The following is a 26,420-nucleotide window of genomic DNA, read 5'->3' on the forward strand; positions in this document are numbered from 1 at the left end:
AAGCAGGGCCTTCTCAGTAGTTGCTTCCCAAACATGGAATGCCTTTCCGCGAGAAGCATGCTCAGGCCTATCACTGGCTGTTTTCCAGAAACTGACAAAATCTAGCTTTTGAGGTCATTGTTTCAAATTGCTACTGATCCCCTGCCAGTTCACCGGACTGATATTGACGGGTGCAAACTGTCTTGGGAGCAGCTGCCATAATCAATGAGATACACTTATTGACTCAAACTTCATGCTTCTATTATCATCATCATCATCATTATTTACATTTTATATCCCGCTGTTCCTCCAAGGAGCCCAGAGCAGTGTACCACATACTTAAGTTTCTCCTCACAACAACCCTGTGAAGTAGGTTAGGCTGAGAGAGAAGTGACTGGCCCAGGGTCACCCAGCTAGCAGACATGACTCCACAAGGCAAGCCCAAGATTCAAACAAGACTGAAATCACAGCTTGAAAAGCACCAACAAAAACCACCTACTTCATGTACAGCCAGAGAATGCCCATATCTGATTACAACTTCATTCACACTGCTGTTCAGAGAAATCCATTCTCTATCATAAAGGTCATATCTGTATAACAAAAAGGGAAAATACATTGGTGTGTACTACCACACTCAACCATAAATCTGCTGTTTATACTCCCCCCCCTCCGCATTTTAAATTTTTATTGGCTTTTACAATAGCTTACAATTAAGTAAATATTGACTTCCCGCTTACCTATCTACGTGGTTCACGTTAACTATACCTATAAACCATTGCTATAATAATTCAGAACATACATACTCCACATTACTACTCAATTTTACCCAACCCAACCTGCTGTTATTACTATATTTCAAACCCTACTGAAAAGTCTGTATTAGAAAAATAGTTCTTTAAGTAAAAATGGTTCCCAGTCTTCTTTGAAACAGTCCAAATTTTCATCCCTTATAAGTGCTGTAAGCTTTGCCATCTCAGCATATTCCAAAATTTTTATCAACCAGTCTTCTTTTGAGGGCATTTTAGTGTCTTTCCATTTCTGCGCATATACTATCCTAGCCACCGTGGTTGCATACATAAAAATGTTAAATTTCTTCTGGAGAACTCTCCTTGAGTTATTCCCAGCAGGAAGGATTCTAGCCTCTTAGGAAATGTCATTAAAAAAAATTTCTTCAACTCAATATATATATCCCATCCCAAAAAGCCTTTGCCTTCCCGCATGACCACCACATATGGAAAAAAGTTCCTTCACATTGTCCACATTTCCAACATTTGTTTGAAACATTTTTATACATTAATGCTATTTTTTTTTCGGTGTCAGATACCACCTATACATAATCTTATAATAATTTTCTTTTAAAGTATAACATGCAGTAAACTTTAAATCAGTTTTCCGTAATTTTTCCCAAGCAGCCATATCTATATTATGACCCACATCTTGAGCCCATTTTATCATAGCTGTTTTAACCACTTCATCTCTTGTCTCCTCCAAAAGCAACAACTTATACATCTTAGAGACTAATCTTTCATCATTTTCACACAACTCTTGCTGTTTATACTTTTCAAAATACGTAAGGGAAGAAGAATAAGGGCAGCCAAGTAAACCAAAATTAAATTGGTCATACCAGTTCTGCTAATATAAACCGATGAATTTGTTTGTTGTTTTTAACATCAGAAGAACACCAGCGTTCTCTTCAGAATAACACCGGATAAATTTTAACTAAAGGAGGCAACAATGGAAACAAAAAGAGTGCTTCCATTTTGTTTAGCAAAATGTATTCTGTTTCTTTAACATCATCCAACACAGAAGATAAACAAACCATCTTTTTGCCCTGATGCTAAAGACAGGGTATTCCATCACTGAAGCAAAAAGAACTACATCTGTTTATTTGTATACCACTTTGCAGGACAATGCCTCTTAAAGTGTTTTATATATTATAATAATCTGAAATGTTACAATCAGGTTTCTGGTTGTGGCTCGTTGTTTTTAAAGCTGTACAAAGCCTGACACACATCTCCAAGGAAATGGCCACCAGAAAGAAACTGGCAGCAGATGACATTTGTGGGTGGGTTGTGTGTGCTTCTGCTCCTTTCGGCTGCAAATGTAAGAGCAGCCCCTGGCTTCATCTCCACAGCAGGTCTAAGCAGCAGCTAGGGCTACAAGGACAAGACGGCAAGCATCCTTACTCCAATTCAGATATTTCAGCTTCTTAGAGAGACCCAATGTCAACAGCCCCTGGGAAAATGATTCCTCCAAAAATGCACCTATCAAGGCCTTCCAAAGGGGCAATTCTTTGCACACAGCCCCAGCTACACGTGAGATGTTTTTCAGTGAGCAGATCCCAGCCCACTACAGGCTATGTCTGAATGGCTCAATGCAGCCAGGGCTGATTGTGTGAGTCTTTCTCATAAAATCGGTACCCTTACAAGGGAAAGATATACATACCATAGATCTATGTGTGATCTATGAGTTTTGATAATTCTTACTTTTTAGCTTTAAGATTTTAATTTGGAATTTTAAAAGCTAATTTTGATTGTGGTTTTAGCTTGGATTTTAACTTAATTTGGTTAATTTTATTAGTCTGATTTTATATTGTGACTGGATAGATAGATAGATAGATGATAGATAGATAGATAGATAGATAGATAGATAGATAGATAGATAGATAGATAGATAGATAGATAGATAGATAGATGTAATCAGCCACACTCATAGGGTTGAATAAATGAGATGTAGACCCGTGGAATCCTGTCAAAGAGTAGCTCCCACATGGCTAGACCTGTGTGTAAGGGCACCCCTAAAACCACATTCACCCGTTTAAAAAGATATCATGCTATACGAGTGTACAGATATCTGTACATTCGTACATGTGTTTGTGTGAATGACTATACCTGAATCCATTTTTAAAAGTGAACCTGGATACTGTACAGGCCCTTCAAACGGTACAGACAGGAAGTACCTGCACTCAGCTTAACATGTGAATGACTGTACCTGTGTACAGATATGCACCTGTGTGGACTGTACACCCCGTGTGAATGGGCCTAGTGTGATCCATCTATGAGAAGTCTTGAGGAAGCCTTCAATTCATTCTTTCCTCATGCTCGCACCTCCCTCCTCCCCCCTCTACATCTGGGATGGTCAACTGGTAACCATGGCACCACATCCACCCACTAACTGCCTTCTACCCCTTTCTACTCTGTGCACATGCCCGGCCCAGCTTCAACACAAGAAGGGTCAACATAGGAGCACCGTTGTATGAATTTGGCCAAAACACCCTCTCTGCCTCCCCCGGCCACCATTTCCTGTTTAAAACATTGCAAACATTTTATTTTTTATTTTACTCACGCCAAAACCATTTGGGAATTTGTGTGGTTGAACATGTAGCCACCAACCACCCACATGACATCACCCTGTACTACGGCTTTGTGAGATGCTCTGGGAAGCTTGGGGATGTAGAATTCCTCACGAGTCCAAAATGACTGGTTTGCTGGAACAGGGACTGAACAGTCTGTACCTGGGAAGAACAAACTGGGTTACTTATGACAGGTGCAGTCAAAAATATGTAATACAGTACTGTACATTCCCTAGAGCAGCAAAGAGATGATTAAAGACACTTGCAGCAAAGACAAGTCAACTGTCACCTGAAAGCTTCTTCTAGTCATTAGCTAAAATGATGTGATGTCACGGAATGTTCACAAGTATTCTAACTGATGAAGTGAAAAGGTCAGTAATAAAAGCTTTAAAAACAGTCGCAATCAACTATTACAGACATAACTAGAAGTTCCAACAAGCAAATGCACAAGGATTTTCCACTATGGTTTCTCCTTCCACTGTGTCAAGTTGTCAAGTTGTATTTGCACCTGAGGCCTGCATACCTTCTGTGTCATTTCTCTCTTGCACATTACAGCAGACACATAAAAAGTGCAAGTGCAATGAAGTGGACATTTTTACTCAAAACTGCTTTTATTAAAGCTACTGTGAAGGATATAAAAGGCAATTTGGCTGATTGAAGACCTAAGACAGACATAAGATAGTGCTTAGAAACAAAAAAAGCTGAATACTGCCGGGAAGTAGGGGGAAGAGGAGATCAAGGATACTGAAGGAGCTGGGGAAGCAGGAGGACTGAACAGCCAGCATACAGCAGAACAAGGAGGCAAATTTGGGACCATGAGGAAAGCAAAGTCAAGAAATGAAGGAAATTGGGAAAATTCTCACCCAGAGTCTATAGCCACAGGGTGTAATATGCTTTCAGGGAGGAAAAGTAGCAAGGGTAAGATAAAGGGCTTGGAGGGAGGCAGGGCCAGTTCATATATTGATCCCAAATATCCATATCTTTGGCTGCAACGTGACTCATCTAGGCATTATGGGCTATCACAGTACAGGAGGTCCTTGATATTCGTGGGCGTTCCGATCCCGGCGGCAACCACGGATACGGAAACCACAAATGTCGAGTCATTGGGGCTGTGGGATGCAGGGGTTAGGTTCCCAGGAAAATTCACAGAAAAGTGCTGAAAATCAACCAAATTGGGGGAGGGGGATGCAAAGTGGGGGGAACCCTCTACCATGCTTTGCTGCTCTCACCGAGTGGTGCGGTGCCCTGGAATGCCCCTAAATAGCTGAAAATCACCGTTCCCCCTCCCTTTCTTTCTTTCAAACCCCTGCTTAACCTGGCAAAGAGGCACCTTTTAATGTGGTGATTCTCTTTATTTAGCAGAGGGAAAATAACTGGCTCTATCCACCCCCAGCACAGCATCCCTTCGGGGTTGTTGCTGGTGTCTGTCTCATGTTTCTTTTTAGATTGTGAGCCCTTTGGGGACAGGGGACCATCTTACGTATTTATTATTTCTCTGTGTAAACTGCCCTGAGACGGGCGGTATAGAAATTGAATAATTTTTTTTTTAAAAAATGGAACCATTTTGAGGCTCCAAAACACAAAATGGCAGCTGGAAATGACTTCTGTGGTCATTTCTGGCCACCCCCAACCCACAGATAGGTGAGGTCGGCATGTTTTTTGGGGGGGTGGGGTGGGGGGGTTCTGCGTATGCCGAGGTCAAGTGTCTTTTATCCAAGCGTGGATAGCGAAGCCCTCCTGTATGCACATTGAATTGCCAACAAAAATGTCAGGACAATTCCAGACCCTGCCAGTCACTGTAAGTTCACAAGCAAGAAATTAAATCAGTAACCCTCAGTCATAGAAGGGTAAGATCTACCTTGCCAGCCAGGCTTGCACTCGCATCCTTGGGTACCATTTGTACGACACTGTCCCTTCTCAGGGAAGCCACAGTCTTCTGGGCAAGATGGAACATCACAGGCCTCTCCCTTCCAATGCTCGAAACACTCACATTCAACCACCTTGCTGCTGTTGGTGAGCTTGCACTCTCCTCGACCAGAGCAGTTATGGGGACAAACGTTAAAACTGCAGGCAGAGAAACAAAGGAGTCAGCCAAAGGTTCGATGACTGAATAGCACCAGAGACTGAACAAGGTAACAAACAAGGTTTATGCTAAGCCTGACCAAGCTGCTAGCTGTTCTACTATGAAAGGACATATGATTATTTCAGCCCTTAACCACCTGAGCGGGTCTTGTGATAAGAAGCACAAATTGCTCCCTTTGCTCAGCAAGGTCTGTCCTGGTTTGCATTTGAATGGGAGACTTGTAGTTCTCTGTTTTCAACTTTTAATTTGAAACTTTTTTTAAAATGTAATTTTAAATGTGGTTTTAGCCTGGTTCTTTCATTTTATCAGTCTTTTATTTTACACTGTATCTTTTATTACTGTTGTGAGCTGCCCTCAAGCACTAGTGTATGGGTGCAGAGGTAGGATAAATAAAATCATTCATACATATGTACATACACACACCGCGTAAGATATTCCTCTTAGGGGATGGGCCGCTCTGGGAAGAGCACCTGCATGCTCTAATGCAGAAGGTTCCCCAACTTCTCTCCCTGGCATCTCCAGATAGGGCTGGGAGAGACTCCTGCCTGCCTGCAACCTTGGAGAAGCTGCTGCCAGTCTGTGTAGACAATACTGAGCTAGATGGTCTGACTCGGTAGAAGGCAGGTTCCTGTTTTCCTAGGATTGTGCTCACAATAAGAATGGAGAAGCTAAGGTTTTCTCCAGGCTTTCAAACTGAAAAGTGAAGCTGGTATGAGGCAGTTTGGCCAACAAAAAACCTTAAAACAGGGAATACCCAACTTACAAACAGGTTGTTCCAAAAATTCATTTGTAAGTTCGATGTTCATAACTCGGAATGCATATAGTTCCTATGAGGGATGACTTGTTTGTCTGTGCGGGTTGGAGTTTGTAAGTTGGGAACTTTAATATGTTATGAAGCTCTGTATGAGTTGTTTTTAAGTTGGGGAGTGCCTGTATAGTGCTTAGGAACAGAATGGCTGTGTGCCACCATGTTAGAGCTCACGTGGACAAACATGGCAGAGGTTCTGTATCTAAATTTCAACAGTACCACATTGTCTATGCATCTGCAAAAGCACATGCTTGGTTTAGAAACTGCATCTTTCAACTCTGTCCTTTTGCCCTTCTCAGGTATATGAGCATTTCCTTCAGCAAAGCATGTGTATTGTGCCAGAGAATGTAATGCTGACTGCTACCACAAGATGGTACTTTAGTTTCTAGAATGCGAGGTTTGCATTTATTTGTGGCTGCATCCTTGAAAGAATGACTAGTTGACATCAGCTGCCTTTGTGTATTTCAGACACTGATTTCTCTTCCAATACTTGCAAAGTATTCTTCAAGATCCAAGTTATTTGGACAGAATTGGCGGCCTCCATCCAACACTGGGACATCAGCCAATCAAATACAGGAGACCCTTGTTTTCCGTGGTTTCTCACTTCGGGAATTCACCTATTCGCAGGTCCCCTACCTGCATACCAAGTCAGTTGGCATGGGAGTAGTTCTGCTTATTTGTGGTTTTCTACCCTTGCAACAACTGTATTTCCAGCCATCACACTACCTCTTTAAGCCTCCCAGCGTGTCAGCTAAGGAACAGGGAGATCAAATGGCCACTCTCCCTGCTGCCTGGCGGGCGTGCAAGGAGACTTAAAGAAGGGCACGGGTGCCTTCCTCGCCACCTCCCTAAGCCTTCTGGGGCTTAGAGAGGTGGCAAGGAAGGCTCCCAGCCACTCAGGCTCACACAGTGAGACTTTAAGAAGCAGCACGAGTGGCCGGGTGCCTACTCACTGCCTCTCTCAACCGTTAGAGAGGTGGTAGGAAGGCTACTGGCCACTCGCATCGCCTCTTTAAGCCTCTCTGTGTACCAGCTGGGCGGCAGGGAGTGTGGCCATTTAAATGGTCATCTCCCTGCTCCCCATCTGCTGCACAGGGGGACGAAGAGGCAGCCAGTCATTCACTGGCCTGAATGCCGAACCTAACCCCTTGGGGGGGGGGTGGCTTAAGCACTCAGATATCATGGATTCACTCTTAGCCAGAAGTTCCTGGAATAGAAACTCCACGAAAAAGGAGGGCCTCCTGTAAATGCAACATTTGCTCAGGCATTTACCTAATCTGCACCTACCTAAGCATAGGCCACTATATCAGACTACTGGTGATACAATTTGTGTCCGCTAAGTCTGAAATAAATCACCTGCGGAACTCCTGGGGCTGAAATCAAATTATCTTACCATATTTCTTCTAATAAAACAAAGTGAGAATTTCAGACAAAGGCTATTCCACCCCAAAGGAGATAAAAATACGTCCTTCGAATGTGTCTGTTTTTAGTTGAACAGCAGCTGGAAATAAGCGAGAATAGCCTGCAGGATTATAACAGAGTGCTTAAGATCATCTCTTTTTAATATTAGTTATATATCATCGTTCCAACTTACGTATAGGTGATGTTAAACCCTGTCAAATTGTAAGCCGCATCACTAAAGAAATGCAGGAGGGCATAGCCAGAGGTGGCCACAACTTCAGGAACAGTGTCATTGCTCTCCCTCTCAGGAACGATGAGACCACTGGAAGAGAAGACAAGATAGTGAAGTAAAAAGAGAGCACAACAACAGACATACAGCAGCACTCACAGATAAATCTGTCTCCAGCACACACAACACACTGCAACGCGGCATTCAAGCTCCTGGACTTCCTGGTGAATGGGAGCAAGGTCTTCACTCAGCGTTGTCAGTAGCAGTAAGATTTTCCAAACAAATCATATACTGAAGTCAAGTGCAAAAGCTGGTCTTTCCACCACAATTTACACATACTGTAAAAACAGTTTGATGGCAACAGTTTATACTAGGCAGTCACTGTAACAAGCCTCTCATCAACCTGATTCAATACCAGAGGTACCTCATTGCTTCCAACTGCCCTCCCCCCCAAAAAAATCATCTTGTAATGCTTTAAAGCTCTGTGTAATCTAACTATAAGTCAAACAAATTGAAACAAAACTCTGGGAGGAAGAAGAGCAACCAGTATGTATCCTGTGTATTTAAATCCCACCTCTACCAAAAAATAAAAAAGGTTGAGGTGCCTTACAAAACAGGAGGATCTTGATATTCACAGAGGTTCCATTCCTGGCTGCAACCGTGTATGTGGAAACCGTGAATATCAAGGCATGGGAGGCTATGGGATTGCGGGAGTTAGGTTCCCAGTCATCGGGAAAATTGTCAAAAATTGCCCAAAATCAGCCAAATGGGGGGCGGGGAGAGATGCTGGGGGGCAGGGAGAAGAACTTTGCTGCTTCCCCTGAGATGTGCTGTGCCCCGGAATTCCCCCAAATCAGCCGAAAATCACCAAAAATTTGCAGGTTTTTGTTTCTGTTTCTAAACTGAGCCATTTCGAGGCTCCGAAACACAAAATGGTGGCTGGAAATGACCACCACATTCCTTTCCAGCTGCCCCCAACCCATGGATATGCAAAATTGACATGTTTCTTTTTCCTGCGTATGCCGAAGTCAGGTGTCTTTTAACCAGCCACTGATAGGGGAATCCACAGACAATGAATCCATGGATACAGATTCAACTGAAATTAAAAGCATTAACTGAGTTCAACTGCAATTAAAACCATTATACCATAGGCTGTATCTAGCTTGTGCTCTGTTCAAAAACGGAAATACAATATCTCAAAATGCTCCTGAATTATAAGAACTGAAAAAACTAACTCTGTGGACCAGAAAAACTACTCTTATATTCTTTTCTGTTACAGCCGTTTAGCCGTTTGAAAAGACTGATAAAGATTATTAAAAATATGCTCAGGTTTGAACAACAGATTGCATTCGCAAATCAGTCTCTGCAGCAGAGTATCTAGGGTAGTCTGCTTGCTTTGGTAGTAATCTTATCAATGATCACCATAAAATCATGCCTGGATTTCAACATATACCACATTACACAGAACAACAAATCAAATAGCAATATGCAGTGCTTGAACTGAATAGAACATTGCTGTTGCTCTTTGCAGATTACTGATGTCTGGCATATAGGTGGATCTTGCTATTCGCAATGCCACTTATCCACGGGTGTCTAATTGACACCGAGCCTCATTATCTGCATACAAAAGGGTTAAAACCCATGTACCCACTTTTCCTGGACAGCTGGAAATGACCTCAGAGATTTCTGGGTGCCGTTTTTTTTTTTAAGGAGCCGCCAATTTCTGGCTCATTTATTTTTTAAAATATATTTTCCCCCATGATTTTTCGTAGGAAAGTGGGGAATTTGGGACATGGGGGGGGGGGAGAGTGCATTAGTGGATAGCTGAACACCCGCAGAGAACGGTAAGACACTTGATTACCTTTTTTCACATTTTTTGCTCTTTTTGCCAGCCTGCAGGAACCTAACCCGCGCCCCCCCCCCAATCCCATTGACTTCAATGTCTAGTTGTCCACAGTTCTCCCACGGAACGAAGGAACCAAACCCCCCACCCCACCCCGGTTTAGAGCCTACTCTGGCAAGACTACAGGCACATTTGAGAAACATTGAGTGAGCTTTTCTATAAAACGAAGCACCCTTTTTTCTTCAAACTAACAGGAGGAAGGAAGATTTTGAGGGGCTGGTTTCTCTTTAAGGGAGAAGTCCCAGTGTGTCTGCCTGTTTTCTGCCAGGGCTAGCATTTGCCTGGGCTTGCATTGGGGGCTCTGTGGCCCTTAGTTCTTGTTTCTCTCTTGCCTAGAGATGGACAGAGGGAGGAGCCAGCTAGGGTTGTAGTGAGTCACACCTGGTGTGAGGAGCCACATTCCTGTTTCAGTTTGAAGCTAACTCCCTATATAAGGTGACAGCCAGGAAACATAGCAAACAGAGCTTAGCAAGCCGGAATAGCACACAAGGTCAATGGAGTTTTATGTGGAAGTCTGAGGAGTCTGAAATCACAAGTAACCAAGTGGGAAGAAAAGGAAAGTACTTCTCTTGTCTTCATATTCTTGGGAAAGGAAGTTTATACTGTTAAATAGCTGACAAATATAGTTAAGACCTAACTTTCAAATAAATGATCTCCAAATACTCTAAACAGCCAACAAAGCAAGTTATGAAGTTAGAAAGCCAGCAGGGGAAAGGTCACTTCCAGGTGTATAGGACAGAGTGTCGCATGTATGACTATTTGCTCCATGGGCAAAAGTTGTGGGAGTATGCTTGGTGCAAGGAACTCCTGGCTATCAAGGAACAAGTTCGTTGCCTTGAGACCAAGGTGGCAGATCTGAAGAAGCTCAGAGAGTCAGAGAGGTATGTGGATGAGACCTTCAGGGATGCGGTAAAGGCATCCCACTCCCAGGATTATAACTCCTGTGCTGTCAGGAATAATGAAAGTCTCGGCAGAAGAGGACATCTGTCTGAGGAAGAGGAAAATGCTCCTTTAGAAGGGACCCCTTCCATGGATGGTGAGCCAATATCCTCTCGCACAAGGAATACTCCTCCGGGGAGTGGAGACCTACTAGTAGTTAGCAATTCAATTGTTAGGGGTATAGAGAGATGGGTTTGTGACCCACGTGTATACCACATGGTGACTTGCCTGCCTCATACAAAGGTTGTGGACATCACACGGCATCTAGATAGGCTGTTAGGCAGTGCTGGGGAAGAGGCAGTGCTAGGGAGGAGACATGTCAGCACCAGCCATGTTGCTTGCTTTGGTAGCAAGCAACACATTGGTAATCAGGTAGTTTAATGTTGGTAGTCAGGAGATCCTAGAAACCAAATTTAGGCTGCTAGGTGGCATATTGAAGTCAAGGACCCCCAAGGTAGCATTCTCAGAAATGCTACCTGTTACACTAGAAGGGTCAGTGAGACAAGCAGAGTTGAGGGGTCTCAATGCATGGATACGACAGTGGTTCCGGGAAGAGGGATTTAGATTTGTTAGGCACTGGGATTCATTTTGGGGCAAGCAAAGCCTGTACAAAAAGGATGGGCTGCACTTGAAACATGAAGGGACCAAACTGCTGGTGCTTAAAATAAAAAAAGTAGCAGAGCAGTTTTTAAAATGACACCTTTGGGATAGCCGTCAGAAGCTGGGCAGTATCTGGTTCAGAAAATGCATCCCTTGTGACTCCTTTCACCTTATATTGCGATGGAATGGAAAGGTTCATGTCTGGAATCCTTCCCAACCTTTGGCTCCGCCCACCACATGGTTGCGTACTACCGTCAAGAACTTGATGCAGTTGCAAGGGGGTTCCTACCATGCATCAGGGCTCTGGTAGTGTAGTGGCTGCCTCACTGCTAGAGAAGATGTAGGATCAAGCGCTGGAGCACCCCTCGACCTTAGCGGTCCTCCTACATGGTCCAGGCACTTCTCATGGTTGGTAAGACCCAGCACCTGTCAGCTGGCCGCCAGAAAGTGTGAAATTCAACTTTTAGCTACAGCAAATGTTATCATTACCCATTGCCAACCCCTCAAAACTGCTTCCATTCTCCCCCTCCCGAGGTGGGTGGGGGGGGAATGAACTACCTCATGACTATTTATCTCTAAGTAATTCCTTGATTGATTATCCTTTGCAGAAGGCTGATCTGATCTTCTGTGTTGATGGTTCCTGTCTCTGTGATGAACCAGGAGTGCTGTGTACTGGTTATGTTGTCTCCTCTGTGCTTGAGGTTTTTCTTTATCCACTTATAGGAGCGCCCCACCACCGAGCTGATAGCTATTACCTGTGCTTACACCCTTGTTGTTGACGAACATGCTACTATTTACACCAACAGTCGTTATGCCTTTGGGGTCGCCCATTTCTAAGGGGCCCTCTGAAGAGAAAAGGTACTCCTCACCTCGGAGAGAACCTCAATCTCCCATGCAGATATTATCTCAGAACTTCTGCAGGTTATCCTTCTACCTACAACCCTGGCTATTGTACATTGCCGCGCACACACTTCTGGTACAGACTCGGATTGGCTGCTTCATGTAAACCATATACACCCCAAGGGCCACCACCCCTGCTTCAAGAAGACCTGCCCAGCCTTCAGCAGACAACCTTGGTGGGGGAATGTCATCTCTGCCTGTGGGCCAGCTACAGTCAGGATACTCAAGCCATCTGGCACAACCCAGATGGCCACCCTATGGCCTCTGGGAACTAGTTAAGCGTTTTATTCAGGTGGCTCATCAGGCCCGCACATGAACAAAGGGGGGATTGCTAGTTTGATTTGCATAATTTTTGTGGGCTCCTTTTGCAAGCATTTAAGCCCAGCAGATCTGCCAGTCTTGTTTGTTTATTTATTTAACATATTTTTATACTGCCCAAAACTTACGTCTCTGACAGGTTCCTGTCAGGCCCACAATGTTGGACCAGGAGCGAAAACATGACTATCTTCAAGGCCCCCCACTGAGTGACCCTTCAAGTCCCTCCAGATGGACTTTGCCACCTGCTGGTGGTGCGTTTGTATTTTTCCAGGAAGGACAGACTGTTGATGAGCAACTACTGACTGATTTTACTCCAAGATTCAGACTTTCTTAGGAGCCTGGACTTAAAGACTATACTGGCTAAAGAGACTCAAGACTTTAATCTGCCCTAGGCAGATGACTTACCCTGTGCCCTGATGTCTATCAGAGATGGCTCTGGGGAGAGACATGGGCTTACCCCTCATGAGCCAGTGAGGGGGGCCTATGAGGGTGGGAAGGGAGCTTCCCACCAAACCTATCAGGGAAAGTCTGGTGAAACTGGACAAAGACACAGTTCAATATTGTGTGACCCTCACTAACGTGTTTAAGTCTCTTAACAGGCATGTGAAGGTGGTCCGTTCTGGACCTGTGATTGGAGCCTGCCACGCACTCTAGCCCAGAGATTGGGCCCTCATCAAAGAGTTTTGGAGGAAGAACTGTCTTTCCCTAAGAAGGATCGGTCCTTTCCAGATTCTGTTGGTGACCAAAACAGCCGTCACGTACAAGGGAAGGAGTACCTAGATCCACGCATCTCACTGTCGGAAGGTGACCCCAAGGGAGCCTCCAGGGGACAGCAACCCAGAAGAGGGACCAGCAGTGTGACAGTACAGGCTAACCGCCATCATCAGCAGTCGCCCAAGGGAGGTCCCCGTTTGAGTTCCCAGTACAGCCCCATGGTGACGGAACATCTATCTGCTGCCCTGTCCAGTGTGTTTCTGGTGGCCGAGGAAGAGGACCTAATGCATGGAGAATGGCTTGTCATGGTCGTTTTTATGCTGCTGGGGTTGTTATTGCTGGTTTTGTGGGCCTTGCCTGGTTCGTAAGGCCTTCATCTGCTGGATGGGAGACCAACCTGTGGGTAGCTGCTGTGAACATAACCGCTGTTTCCACTAGCCTTGCCAACTGCTGGGTTTGCAATCATGTCCCTGGACATGTGGACAAAAGCCTATCCCCCTGGGGGTGGTAGCTCAAGAGAGTCTATGGCTGTATGCGAACTCTAGTACTCTACCGCAAATTAAAACAATACTGACTGCCGGACTACTGCCTCTGATAGCCACGGCTGTCAGAGTGCAAGCCAGGCACACCCTTCTTTTGCGTTACAAGTGACAGAGAGGGGCAGGGACTTTACTTCCCTGTTGACCACATCCGGCATTGCCTGAACGTGGCCACCCTCCATCCTAACTGGACTTGTGCCCTGTAAGGGGCAAACAAGTTACCAACACTACCTATTGTACTCATTGGGGAGGGTAAGCCTGGCAGGTGAACACCACTGCCAGTTACATGTGGGTACTGGGTAATGGGTAGATCAGTGTCAATGCATCTGAGCCATGTAGGACAGGTACAGAGTCCCTGATCGACTCCCCTTTCCTTAGTACAGTGACGACTATTTGTGTGTGTTCCAGCAACTCAATGCACTGCACAAGGGATGGGATTGGATTTGCAGGGATGTCACCATGAAATCATTGATGGGCAATTTCATTGGAACCTGCACGGCGGGAGTGAGGGTGCCCCCAGTCATGGTACATCCCTCTCTGGAAAGCACTGAACACATAGGAACATAGGAAGCTGCCATATACTGAGTATGATCATTGGTCCATCTAGCTCAGTATTGTCTTCACAGACTGGCAGCGGCTTCTCCAAGTTTGCAGGCAGGAATCTCTCTCAGCCCTCTCTTGGAGATGCCAGGGAGGGAACTTGGAGCCTAGATGCTCTTCCCAGAGAAGCTCCATCCCCAAAGGGGAATATCTTATAGTGCTCACACATCAAGTCTGCAACCAGGGCGGACCCTGCTTAGCTAAGGGGACAAGTCATGCTTGCCACCACAAGACCAGCTCTCCTCCCTGCACTGGTCACTGAACACCTGCACTGGTCTTACCTGCAAGGCAAGCGGAGGGCAGGTACCCCTCTGGCCATAAGGAATTCCACCTTTCATTCAGCTGTGAGGGCTATTTTTCCATGGTTGGGAGTATCTGAGCTGGAGCATATCCTGGTGAATGTTTCAGCGGGTCTGGAGACAGCTTTCCAGGCCGTGGCCAGCATCTTGCAATACCTCAATACTGAGGTGGAACAGATAAGGGCTACAGCCTTGGTTAACTGGCTGGTCCTTGACATGGGGCTGGCCAAACAAGGTGGGTGGGTGTGCTTTGGTAGATTCTTCTTGTTATGTGTATGTCAATCAGCACTGAGAGGTGGAAAAGAACCTGGCAATCATAGACAAAGAGATACAGGTTTCCACCAAGTAGCCATGGACTACTTGGTGGAACTACTCATGGACGACTCTTTACAGGCTCTCAGCCTGTAAAGATTTTTCAATTTGTGATCCTTTTCCTTGTGATAGTTATCATGTATGTGGCAATAGCCATTATTAAAAGAGGTGTGTTTAACCTAGCAGGAAAAAGAAAGACTCGTGAGGCTCTTACAGGAGCTGAGGTGTGAAAGAGGTATATCAAGATGCAGGTTCTCAAGGCACGAGCCAGGGAGCAGAAGGAGTATATGAGCCGGTGAATGAAGGGAAGTGGTGAGGCTATGGCGAAGAGGCTCGCCTAGCCTCCGAGGGGGGAAATCAAAGATAGAGAAGTTTTACTCCCTGTCTGTGGTATTTGGGGAAGATGCTGGGAGTGCAAAACAATGAACAACAGCCTCTCTGTAGCCTGAAGGTTGGACATGCACGGTAGTTATAAAAATGTATCTAACCTGGAGTACCATGATTGGTTAAAGCTGATCTGAAGATGTACAATATACGGGTACGCATTCTAACCAAATGTATTTGCATAACTGATAAGGCTTTGGTATATAATCTGTAACCACCATGTTGTGGCGTTCTTCTCTCTCACCTCGGTGATTGATAGAGATCTGGTATCGTGATCAATAAAGCTTTGAATCTGACGGAATGGTGTGGCCCCTGCCTATAAAGAACTCCAGCATTAGGGGAGAATTTCTCCAACGGTAGCACTGTACATTAACAGAAGTACAGGATCTAACTCTGTGGCTAACAATACAAGTCCGGAAAGGAAATGTGCTACTAGGGTCGGGCTATCACCCTCCATATCAAAACCTGACAGTGACTGGGAGTTGCAGCAGGAAATCAGGGAGGCACGAAGGAGAGGCAGGGCAGTAATAATGGGTGACTTCAATTACCCACACAAAGACTGGGTAAATTCACGGTCAGGTAATGACATAGAGGTCAAATTTTTAGATATGCTGAATGACTGTGCCCTAGAACAGTTAGTCATGGAACAACCAGAGAGAAGGAGACCTTGGACTTAATCCTGAGTGGCACCCAGGACCTATTGTGAGATGTCAGTGTTGTGGAACCTTTAGGGAACAGTGACCATAGTGAGATCAAATTCAGGATATATGCGGGGAGAGAATCACCAAGGAAGTCTAACACAGACTTTTAATTTCAGAAGAGGAAACTTCTCTAAAATGAGGAGTTTGGTGAAAAGAAAACTGAAAGGGAAAATCAGGAGAGTCATTTCGCTCCAGAATGCATGGAGTTTACTCAAAACCACAATACTAGAAGCCCAGTTAGAATGTATATGAAAAAGGAGGAAAGGTAACACCAAGACTCGGAGGATGCCAGCATGGCTAATCGGTAAAGTCAAGGAAGATATAAAGGAGAAGATGACTTCATTCAGAAACTGGAAAGCCTGCCCAAATGAAGAGAACAGAAAGGAACACAAACTCTGGCAAAAGAAATGCAAGGTGACAATAACGGAGGCGAAAGGAGAGTTTGAGGGACATTTAGCTAAAAGCATCAAAGAGAATAAAAACTTCTTTAAACACATCAGAAGCAGGAAACCAGCCAGGGAAGCAGTTGGACCATTAGACAATCAGGGAGTGAAAGAGATTATTAAGGAGGATATGGAGGTTGCAGAGAAAATAAATGAGTTCTTTGCATCTTTCTTCATGGCAGAGGATACTGAGCGTATACCTATTCCTGAACCAGACTTCTCGGGGACAGAGGCTAGAGAACTGAGTCAGACAGAAGTATTGCTTCAGTGACTCAGTAATGCATAAACCAATATTCTACCCCATATTTTGCTGTTCTGTCCCCCCTTTCTTGCTGCTCTTTAGATAGTACTTGGCGCTCTGTCCTTGAGACTATCTTGTTAGCTCCTTTGCAGACCCTTGAGTTTTAGTTTCATTTTACAAGCAATGGAGACCTCATGGTATTCCAAAGGCAAGCAGCAAGCATGCGTAGTGAGGTGTTACAGCCCAGTTTTCTCTAAAAGCATCATCTTGCCATGTGGGGTTCACATCCTTCTCCTCATGTGGTCTTTTGGCTACCCCACTGTGACGTGGGGGAAGAGGGGCTTTGCAAGCAGATAATGCTAGGAATGAGAAAAAGAGCGAGGACAATGTTGTGGCGGGGGGGGATAGGGATGCAGTTTGACAGGGGAGAGGAAAAGCAGACAAGATAAGGCAAGGTCAGAAAAGACAGCAAAGTGAATGGGAAGAGGGATCAAAGTGAGATTGGAAATAGGAAGGAAAGGCATGACGAGAGAACGGAGAAAGGGGGCAGGGGATCCAAACTGGAGAGCGCTGCGAATGTAGCAACCGGACACACAGGAGAAGGGCAAGGGCCGGTCAGGGTCCAAAGAGTCAAAACAGCAGCCAAAAACCTACCCCAAACTCTGACACCAGAGGAGTCCCATAAAGGAAAAGGGGCAAGTAAAGAAAACAAGGACAAACAAGCAAGGCTGCTGCTAAAGCTCTCAGTAAAGCTACACCAGTAAATGCACCACAAAGTCTGACTTTAGAGGAGTACCATAAGGGACAAGGGGCAGAGAAAGACAAAGGAGGAAAAACGGTTAGGAGCTCACAGTAATACCAAAAACAGTAACAACCAAAAATATAACAAAAGGAGAACTAACAAGCCAAGTAAAAAGAGAAAATAAAGCAAAGGGGGCTGAGCATGAGGGAGGTGAGAGCAAGACCCGAGGGCGGCTGCTTGGCTCCTGCCTGCTGCTTGCTGCTGCCTCGTTCCCCCTCACCCGAGACTCATGCGTGTGACAGCGTCATGTGTGCGAGGGCACACCACAGCACAGGCGCCGCCCGAATGGTGGGCGGAAGCAGCTGTGTGCTCAACAGTCTTCTCACCTGCTCAGCCACACCACCGCTGCCAGGCTGGATCGGGCTCAGCCAGGCAGGCAGGCAGCAGCACAGCCAGCCCTCGCTGCCCCGAAGTCGCTTGGGAGTGGTGCTCGCAGGAGAGTTCCAAAGCAGCGGCAGGGGAAAGTCAACATCAGGGGAGCCGGCAACTGAAGCAGGAGACTGTGCTGCTGCTGGAATCGGCTGAGCGAGGAGGTAAGCTTTTGTGCGTGCATGCTCAGCTGCGCAGCTTAGAGGGAACAGTGACTAGGATGCTTCTCCGGTTTCTGAAAATATGTCTGGAAAACTGTGTACTTTTAGATGGCGCTGAGTCATCCAGAGTCTTCTGTATTTTGGCAGCACCAGAGGGGTTATCAGCTTGCTTAAGCATGTTAAAACCACTGATAAGATGGAAATCACAAGCATTTCAAATCTCTCTTCTACTCCTTTCATTTCTTGCCCTCGGCTATTTTGACAAGCTTAGATGTTGAAAGCGTCAAATCTCTAACTCAAGAGCATGGCTAAGTAAAGCATGCATTGCAGGATGGCTCAGCATTAACTGCAGCCTCCCAGGGCCAAAAGAAACACACCTCAGAAAAGAGGTACATACGAACAGGCGTGCTGGATCAGGCACAAGGCCTATTTAATCCAGCATCCTGTTTCACACAGTGGCCCACCAGATGCCTCTGAGAAGCCCACAGGCAAGAGGTGAGAGCATGTCCTCTCTCCTGCTGTTGATCCCTGGCAACTGGTATTTAGAGGCATCTTGCCTTTGAGGCTATAGCCTATAGCCACCAGACTAGTAGCCATTGACAGACCTGTCCTCCATGAATTTATCTAAGCCCTTCTTAAAGTAATCCAAGCTGGTGGCTGTCACTCCATCTTGTGGCAGAGAATTCCATAGGTTAATTATGCGCTGTGTGGAAAAGTCCTCCTTTTTGTCGGCCCTACATTTCTTGGCAATCAGTTCCATGGGATGACCTCTGGTTCTAGTGTGAAAGAGGGAGAAAAATTTCACTCTATCTACTCTCTCCACACCATGCATAATTTTATAGACCTCTATCATATCGCCCCTCACTCATCTTTTTTCTAAAGTCAAAAGCCACAGGTCTTGTAGCCTTGCCTCATAAGAAGGTGCTCCAGGCCCCTTATGATCTTGGTTGACCTCTTCTTCTGTACCTTCTCCAGTTCTACAATGTCCTTCTTAAGATATGGAGACAATGCAGTACTCCCAAGTGTGGCCGTAACATAGTTTTGTATAAGGGCTTTATGGTATTAGCAGTTTTATTTTCAATCCCATTCCTAATGATTCCAAGCATAGAATTGGCCTTTTTCACAGCTGCCGCACAATGTTATGTTGACACTTTCAATGAGCTGTCCACCACAATCCCAAGATTTCTCTCCTGGTCAGTCACCAACATCTCAGATCCCATCAGCATATATGTTAAGTTGGAGTTTTTTGCCCCAATATGCATAACTTCACTCTTGCTAACACTGAACTGCATATCTGCCATTTTGTTGCCCACTCCCCAAGTTTGGAGAGATCCTTTTGGAGTTTCTCACAATCTCTTTAGGATTTCACTTCCCTAGTTTGGTGTCATCTGCAAATTTGGCTACTTTGCTGCTCACCCCAACTTCCAGATCATTTATGAATGAATAAATTAAAAAGCACTGGTCCTAGTACAAATCCCTGGGGGATCCCACTTCAAACTTACTTCCATTTAGAGAACTCTCCATTCATTCCTACCATCTGTTTTCTGTCCTTCAACCAGTTACCAATTGACACATGAACCTGTCCCCATATCCCATGACTGCTAGGTTTTCTCAAGCATCTTTGATGACTAACTTTGTCAAAAGCTTTTTGAAAGTCCAAGTATACAAAGCCAAGGTACCATCCTTGAAAAAGACACCCTCACTGCCTGTCCAAGGTCCTGAAGATGTGATGAAAATATTGTCTATGCAAACCTTTAAGATTTTTTTGTTCTTGTTGAAAAGCAGATCAATATTTTAAATAAATGTCTTCTTAAGCTCCAGGTCCAGAATTCATTTTTAAAGTGACCTGCAATAATATTTTTAAAATTAATATATGAAGCTTTAATTTTTTCAACCAAAGGGATTTTTCATCCAGGGTCAAAAAACTTGTTTGTGTTAACACAGGGGTTCTCAAACTTGGGACCCCAAATGCTGTTAAGACTTCATCTCCCATAATCCTTAGCCACAATGTCCGAAGGCAAATGTGGCTGTCATTTATGGGAGTTGAAGTCCAACATGCCATTGTGGCTGGGGTTTATGGGAGTTGAAGTCCATATCTCCCCTGGAGGCCTTCAGGAGCACCTTAAAGACCTATCTTTTTAGCCTTGCTTTTAGGGATATCTAGTTTGAACTATTGAAACCATTTTGGCCAAACTCAACAAGACCGAGTGAGCTGGGCATTCACCACGCAACCTGCCAGTCCCTCAATATGTTCCATTAACACCATTGGCCTCCCATTCACCAAGAAAGGTCTGATCTTCTGTGACTACTCTACTCCTACAGAGTATGTGCAGGAATCAGAGGAATCAAGAGGGCTGTACACAATGGAGAGGGAGGATTGAAGGTAGGAACAATTATAGACAGCATATCAGCTAACATTCCAGCTGGCTACTCCATTACTCCTCACAGCCCATCTACATGGGTTCCTTCTGCAACACTTTAACAGAGGAAAGAATCCTGGTGCTTGGCCAACATAACAGGCACATGCTTATCCAAAACATGAATTGTTCTGCTGGTGAATTGAGGAGACGGAAACCTAGACTTTATCACCAACTGCCAGGGGTCAGAAGACTACAGATCAACAGAACTCTGCTTACTCTCAGTCAGCTCCCAAGTCCACTAGCTCCTCTTCTTTGGAGTGAAGAGCCTGTAACTTGGGTTCTCCCACAGTGCAAAAATGATTCCTAGGAAGTCAAACTAAACTTTAGAAGCGAGCTTCAAATTTCTAGAGGGACCAGGTATGCACAGGGCTGGAAAAATGAACGTCAAGATCCTTCAGCAGGACACACTCAGCACCTGAGATTTTCCCCCAACCCTGCCTAACATTCTAAAACAATCCGATCTTTTGTTGTTGTTAGAAATCCCTTTGGGCAGAGGTATCACTGTATGTCAAGTTTTCACATCTATACCTTCATCTCAAGAGAGACTGTTCCTGCTTATCTTATATCTATATTATTATGTCGAAAAGGAAATAATTTCACACTAAATGCTTCCCAGGGGAGGGAATCAGGTTCTTAAAGCCTAATGATGCATTTGCAGCACTCTCTGCTGTTCTAAAGTCAATGCTTCATCACAGCTTAACGTCAAGTGAGCCCAGTTGCTCACCAAGGGGCACCTAGGAACAACAAGCTCTTTGTTTTCATGTAACAGTGGAGACCTATTAACCGCTCTCCAGTGTGTTGAAGTAGTAATTCATAGACAAATCCATTGTGTTAACAGAGTTAACCTTTACAGTGCCAAGAATGCTTTTTCTAGCCCAAATTCAGTTGCATGACACCAAAGACTACGGATTGGGCAACTAACTAAAACCACTTAATTAGCCAGATTTCACCACTGAATTTTCCTGAATCCAAGACTAAATTTATTCCAAGTTCCTTTATGTTAGGAATTTGGGGATTGTCGTGACACAATCTATTGTCTATTCTAGATCTATTCAGAATAGATACCACACCAAGCAAGGTGTTTTCATGCAACTGCTACTTGCAGGGAAGAGAAGCACTGGCTGAGGCAAAATACTAAACACGGGGCAGGAATGTACCTCAATAGTAGAACACCTGCTTTGCATGCAGATAGTTCCAAGGCTCAATCCCTGAAACTGCAGGCAAGGCTGGGAAATATCCCTCTGAAACCCTGGAAAGCCACTGCCAGTCAGGATTGACAATACTAACCTAGAAAGACCAATGGTCTGATTCAGTGGTCTGGTTCAGCTTCATTTGTTGTTGTAAACTGCCCAGAGATGAATGTTTGGGGCAGTAGACACATTTGATAAATAAATAAATAAACCAAACATGTTCATATGGCTTTGGTAAAAGTGAACATCTCCAAGCCTTTATCTTTCACTTGGCTACAAAAAGGAGAAAATGCCTTATTTACTATCCTGTTTATAAAGGAAGGATGAACCTTATACATCAGATATCTGTGCACTCAAACTCAGCAGGTAAGCAACTATTTCCACATCAGCCAACACTCCAGAGACCTGAAAATGCATTGTAGCCTGTTCAATGCCTGTGCAGATTAGTAGAAACCTTGTCTAATTTGCTGCTAATTTGCTATCCTGAAAGGCATTATCAGCAACTTACAAGATATTCAGCAGCCCACAAGGTTGTATTTGTCATCCACATCTACAATCATACCCAGAAGCTTAGGCTATTTGAAATGTCCACAGAGGGAACAAGCTTATGGCCCATAATGTTAAAGGATTTTAACTTTCTAGGCACCAGAATCCACTGTATAGAACACAGCTTCAAATCTGACACCAGCTGAGTGACTGAGAAACTGTCAAGACTCTTAGTCACCAGGGTACCCAGCACCTGGAGTTATTGAAACTTACTTTCTTGTGAGATGAAAAGCTTATAAATAAGGAGAATGAATTTGATATAAAATATGCTTAACCCTGCCCTAAATTGGTTCTGTACAGTTAGGAATACAAGTATCAAAACCAACTCAGAACAGCCACCATCTCACCATCAAGCTAAACAGAAGGTAAGAGCCTATTACCGGTATGCATCAAAATGTGCTTCTCCTCAGGCAACAAGTTCCCATTGTTTTATACGGTTTTGAAGACACAGCTTTTCAACTTCCTAAACTTCTTAGGAGGCCAATTAAAACTCCATCAATTTGAGGAGAATTAAATAAAAACAGCTAAACTGCATCATGTTCACTCTACCTTTACAGATGAAAATGCAATTCAAAGCAAGCACCTGTGGTATCTTTGCTAATGACTGGTAAGAGACAGTTACATTACCGTACTTTCATCAATGAACCAGTATATGGCTATGATATTTCTGGCCACCCACCATTCCTGACACTGCCCTAAAACATGCAAATAAAATTCAGCCCCAAAATACAAAGAGGGTTTGGGCCCCTGATGTCCGGGAAAGATGCATTTTGTGAGTCAGTCCATTGTGGCAGTTCGAGCATGTGTTGTGACACACTAAAACTTACAATGCAAGTTGAAACCTGAATTATTTACATGGCAACAGGCGAACACGAGCCTGACAAAGAGTTGAGGGCTTTTTAAGCAGCAATCATACAACGATGATCACAGAAGCAGAACCTGAAGTTCTACATTTTCATAGTAGTACTGAAGGATCTACTCAAACATATAATACACTAAGGCTGTTCACTCAAGCTGCCCTACTCAGGTGAACAGCTGGTTAGGGGTGTGCATGGATCTGGCTGGCCTGGTTCGGTTCAAGTCCCAATCGGTCCGGGCCACTTCAGTAGGGCACCCCCTCAAAACCCCACTCCACCCCCCTCAGTTCGGTTCAGCCCGGGGGAGGGGGGCAGATCTTTTACTAAAAAAATATTGGGGGGGAGAACCAAGTTTAAACTTAACCCCTCCAGGAGGCTTCTCTGAGGCAGCGGCAGGGTCCGCGGAGGTTCCTCTCCCCCCTTCCCCCCAGCCTTCCTTCTCTCAAAAACGGCCCTGTTCAGGTGTTATTCGGCCCATTTATTTTATTTTATTTATTTATTTATTTATTTGATGTATATACCGCCCTTCCAAAATGGCTCAGGGCGGTTTACAATTAAAAACAAGCCACTAAAACAATAAAAACTAAAACAAATTAAAAACAATATAGCAATTAACAATATAAAAACATTTTAAAATAGAATTAAACAGTTTACAGTAATTAAAAGCCCCAAAATCGGGTTAAAATTTAAAAACCCTGGAAAGCCAGGCCAAACAAATACGTTTTAAGGGCTCTCCTGAAGGCTAACAGAGAATTCAAATCACGGATTTCCGCAGGGAGCACATTCCACAGCCCCGGAGCAGCCATAGAGAAGGCCCGCCTCTGAGTCGCCACCAGACGAGCTGGTGGTAACTGGAGGCGGACCTCCTCAGATGACCTGAATGTGCGGTGGGGATCACGCAGAAGATGGACATTTTGGAGGCCACCGTGCCTACGCAATGGGCCATGCCCGAATGGGGCCATTTTTGAGAGAAGGCCAGCTGGCAGAGGGAGGGGGAACCTCTGCAGACACCCACCGCGACCTCACAGTAGCCCCACCCCAGAGTAAGGTTGTTTTTTAAAAAAATAGTAAAAGGTCCGCAGACCCCCACCCCAACAGGCCGGTGGGAGGTGGGTTTCAGGCCGGGGTCGAGACGAACTGGGGGTGGTTCAGCTCAACCCCATGCCTTCAAACTGAACCGGTTCAACTTCGAACCAATTCCATTCCGAACCTGCTCGCACATCCCTATACCTGGTAAGCCTGCTTGTGTGAAGCACCAGAATTGAGACTAATCCCGTCACTGCCCTGCCAGGTAGCCCAGGGTTTTTTCCCAGGCTTTTACCAAGGTAAAACGGTGCGAGTGCACCCTTCTCCCTGGGTTCCCGATTGTGTATCTGCTTGGACTTGTGGAGTAATCCCCCAATGCACCAAGCTCCTCGCACAGTGTAATGAGGGATATTTGGAAGCTGGGCTGGGTTCACCTGGCCTACAGAACTGCATTGCCAGGAGCAGCATGGCTCATGTGGGCATGCGATCCGCACGTCCCACAAAAAAGAAGATTGTATGGGTGGGGGAGGTTCATTTGACCCTGCCTTCCCCTCATATAATGGTTGTGTGAACAACCTTACTACTCAACACCTTTTTTCTCTTTTCCCTAAATTTTCCTTTAACACTATTACCTTCGTTATTCCTTCAAAGTTAGGAACACTTCTCAACCAGTAAAAAGAACTTCATTTTACTCACATCCCTCCTCTCCATCCTGCCCTGCAAGTATCCAAGCAGGTCTGAGTTCCTCCCAATGCCCAGCCTGCTCACATTCAGCGTTCACTTCCGGCTGAAGAAACAGGTCATCCCACCCCTATCTCGTTATAAGGGGTGGTGATAAAAAGGACAGCCACCCTCCAAATGCTCCAAAAGCCCAGTGCAGGGAAGAAGGAAGGCGCTCTCTGCACCCCCAAGGAATAGAAGTGGCTCACAAGACTGGTGTTCCCCTCTGTGCTTCTCTCTACCGGATCTGGAGAGGGGAGATCCTGATGCCAAAGGGGCAAGGCTGAGCTGGAATGCCCCATCCCCTCATTCAAAGGTGGGGGATTTTACCCATGTATCATTTTTATGCTTGTATTTTATAGATTTTGAATTTGGTTTGTTCTTATATTTTTAGCTTAATATTGTTATTGTCATTTTATTGTCTGTGTTGTTGTTTTTAAGCTTTTGTAAACCGCCTTGAGATTGTTTTTAATGAAAGGCGGTATATAAATTCAACAATAAACAAACAAACAAACTTCTAATATAATCATGAAGTGTGGGTTTGGTGGGGGGAGGAATCAATCTGGTACCTTGTACTAAATTAAGAATGAATGTATCCAATAAGAATGACTCTAGGTTTATTTGGCCTGTGTTATTGAAGCACATATCCCAATATGCTTTTTATGCATTCATACGTAGACTTCAGTGTTCTTCTTTAGTTTCAGCCACTCAACATTTGCCCAAATAGGATCATGATTCAGCTGCCTCAGTAAAGGTTCTCAGTCAACAGCTTTGATAACCCCACGAGGACATGAGGTTCAAAAGGTGAAGAGCCAACATCAAGAACTCCTGCTTATGTGGCCTTCTTGTTGGCACATAGATGAGGAACGTAAGGGGACAAATTATAATCAACAGCAATATTTAAAAATATAAGAATCTGAATTGTCATCCCAACGTTTTTGTTACAGAAAAATTGCCCGAAGAATGGAGATCATTTGTGCCTGGTTATGGTTGGCTCAAAAGATGTTCCACCACTACTAGTTCACTGATCCCATTCATTGTGACCTAAAACATAAAAGGAATATCTGACATTCAAGACCAACTCTTGAAGAACTGCAATAAACAAACATGATATACCCATTAGTTTCATGCTGTGCTCTGGGGCTTACCTAAAAGCAGCCAGTAACGGAGCATAAATAGAATCCCCATCATATACATACAAGTGGTCCCAGCTGCATTCTGTAGCAAAATGATTGAAGCGGAGCCTAAGGATTGTGTTCGACCTGCAAAAAGAATATACGGACAGCATTATTACCACAGACTGATTCGAAGAGAAGCAAAGCACTGTAATATGCAAGGCCCAAACTGACCACCAATTAGCGATGTGCATGAACCTGTTCGGTGTTCTATTCTTAGAATGCAAAATAGGTTGGGAAACCCCCGCGTTCTAACAGGGGGGCGGAGGTGGCTTTAAGGATAGGGGAGGGTGCACTTACACACACACCCTGGCCATGCTTCCCCCTCCAGCGCTCTGTGTAGAAATAGTCCTTCGGGGGCAGCAGCGTATCTCCCTGCTGCCCTGTAGCTTCAGTGACCAGAAGACAC

At 44.8% G+C, this 26,420-nt stretch overlaps 1 protein-coding gene across 4 annotated transcripts in view; it reads right to left on the bottom strand.

Annotated features, from left to right (window-relative positions):
* ATRN (attractin) overlaps window positions 1–26,420 on the bottom strand; it is a 231,788-nt gene that overhangs the window by 142,917 nt on the left and 62,451 nt on the right. For all 4 annotated transcript variants that reach the window (XM_053252986.1, XM_053252987.1, XM_053252988.1 and 1 more), the window contains exons 3-7: window positions 25,985–26,098; window positions 7,817–7,945; window positions 5,190–5,395; window positions 3,325–3,493; window positions 479–569 (exon numbers count right to left, since the gene is read on the bottom strand). In XM_053252986.1, coding sequence (XP_053108961.1) covers window positions 479–569; window positions 3,325–3,493; window positions 5,190–5,395; window positions 7,817–7,945; window positions 25,985–26,098 — 709 coding nt within the window. The remainder of the gene's footprint in view (window positions 1–478; window positions 570–3,324; window positions 3,494–5,189; window positions 5,396–7,816; window positions 7,946–25,984; window positions 26,099–26,420) is intronic.

Source organism: Hemicordylus capensis, chromosome 5 (genome assembly GCF_027244095.1).
Source record: "Hemicordylus capensis ecotype Gifberg chromosome 5, rHemCap1.1.pri, whole genome shotgun sequence".
Taxonomy (NCBI): Eukaryota; Metazoa; Chordata; class Lepidosauria; order Squamata; family Cordylidae; genus Hemicordylus; species Hemicordylus capensis.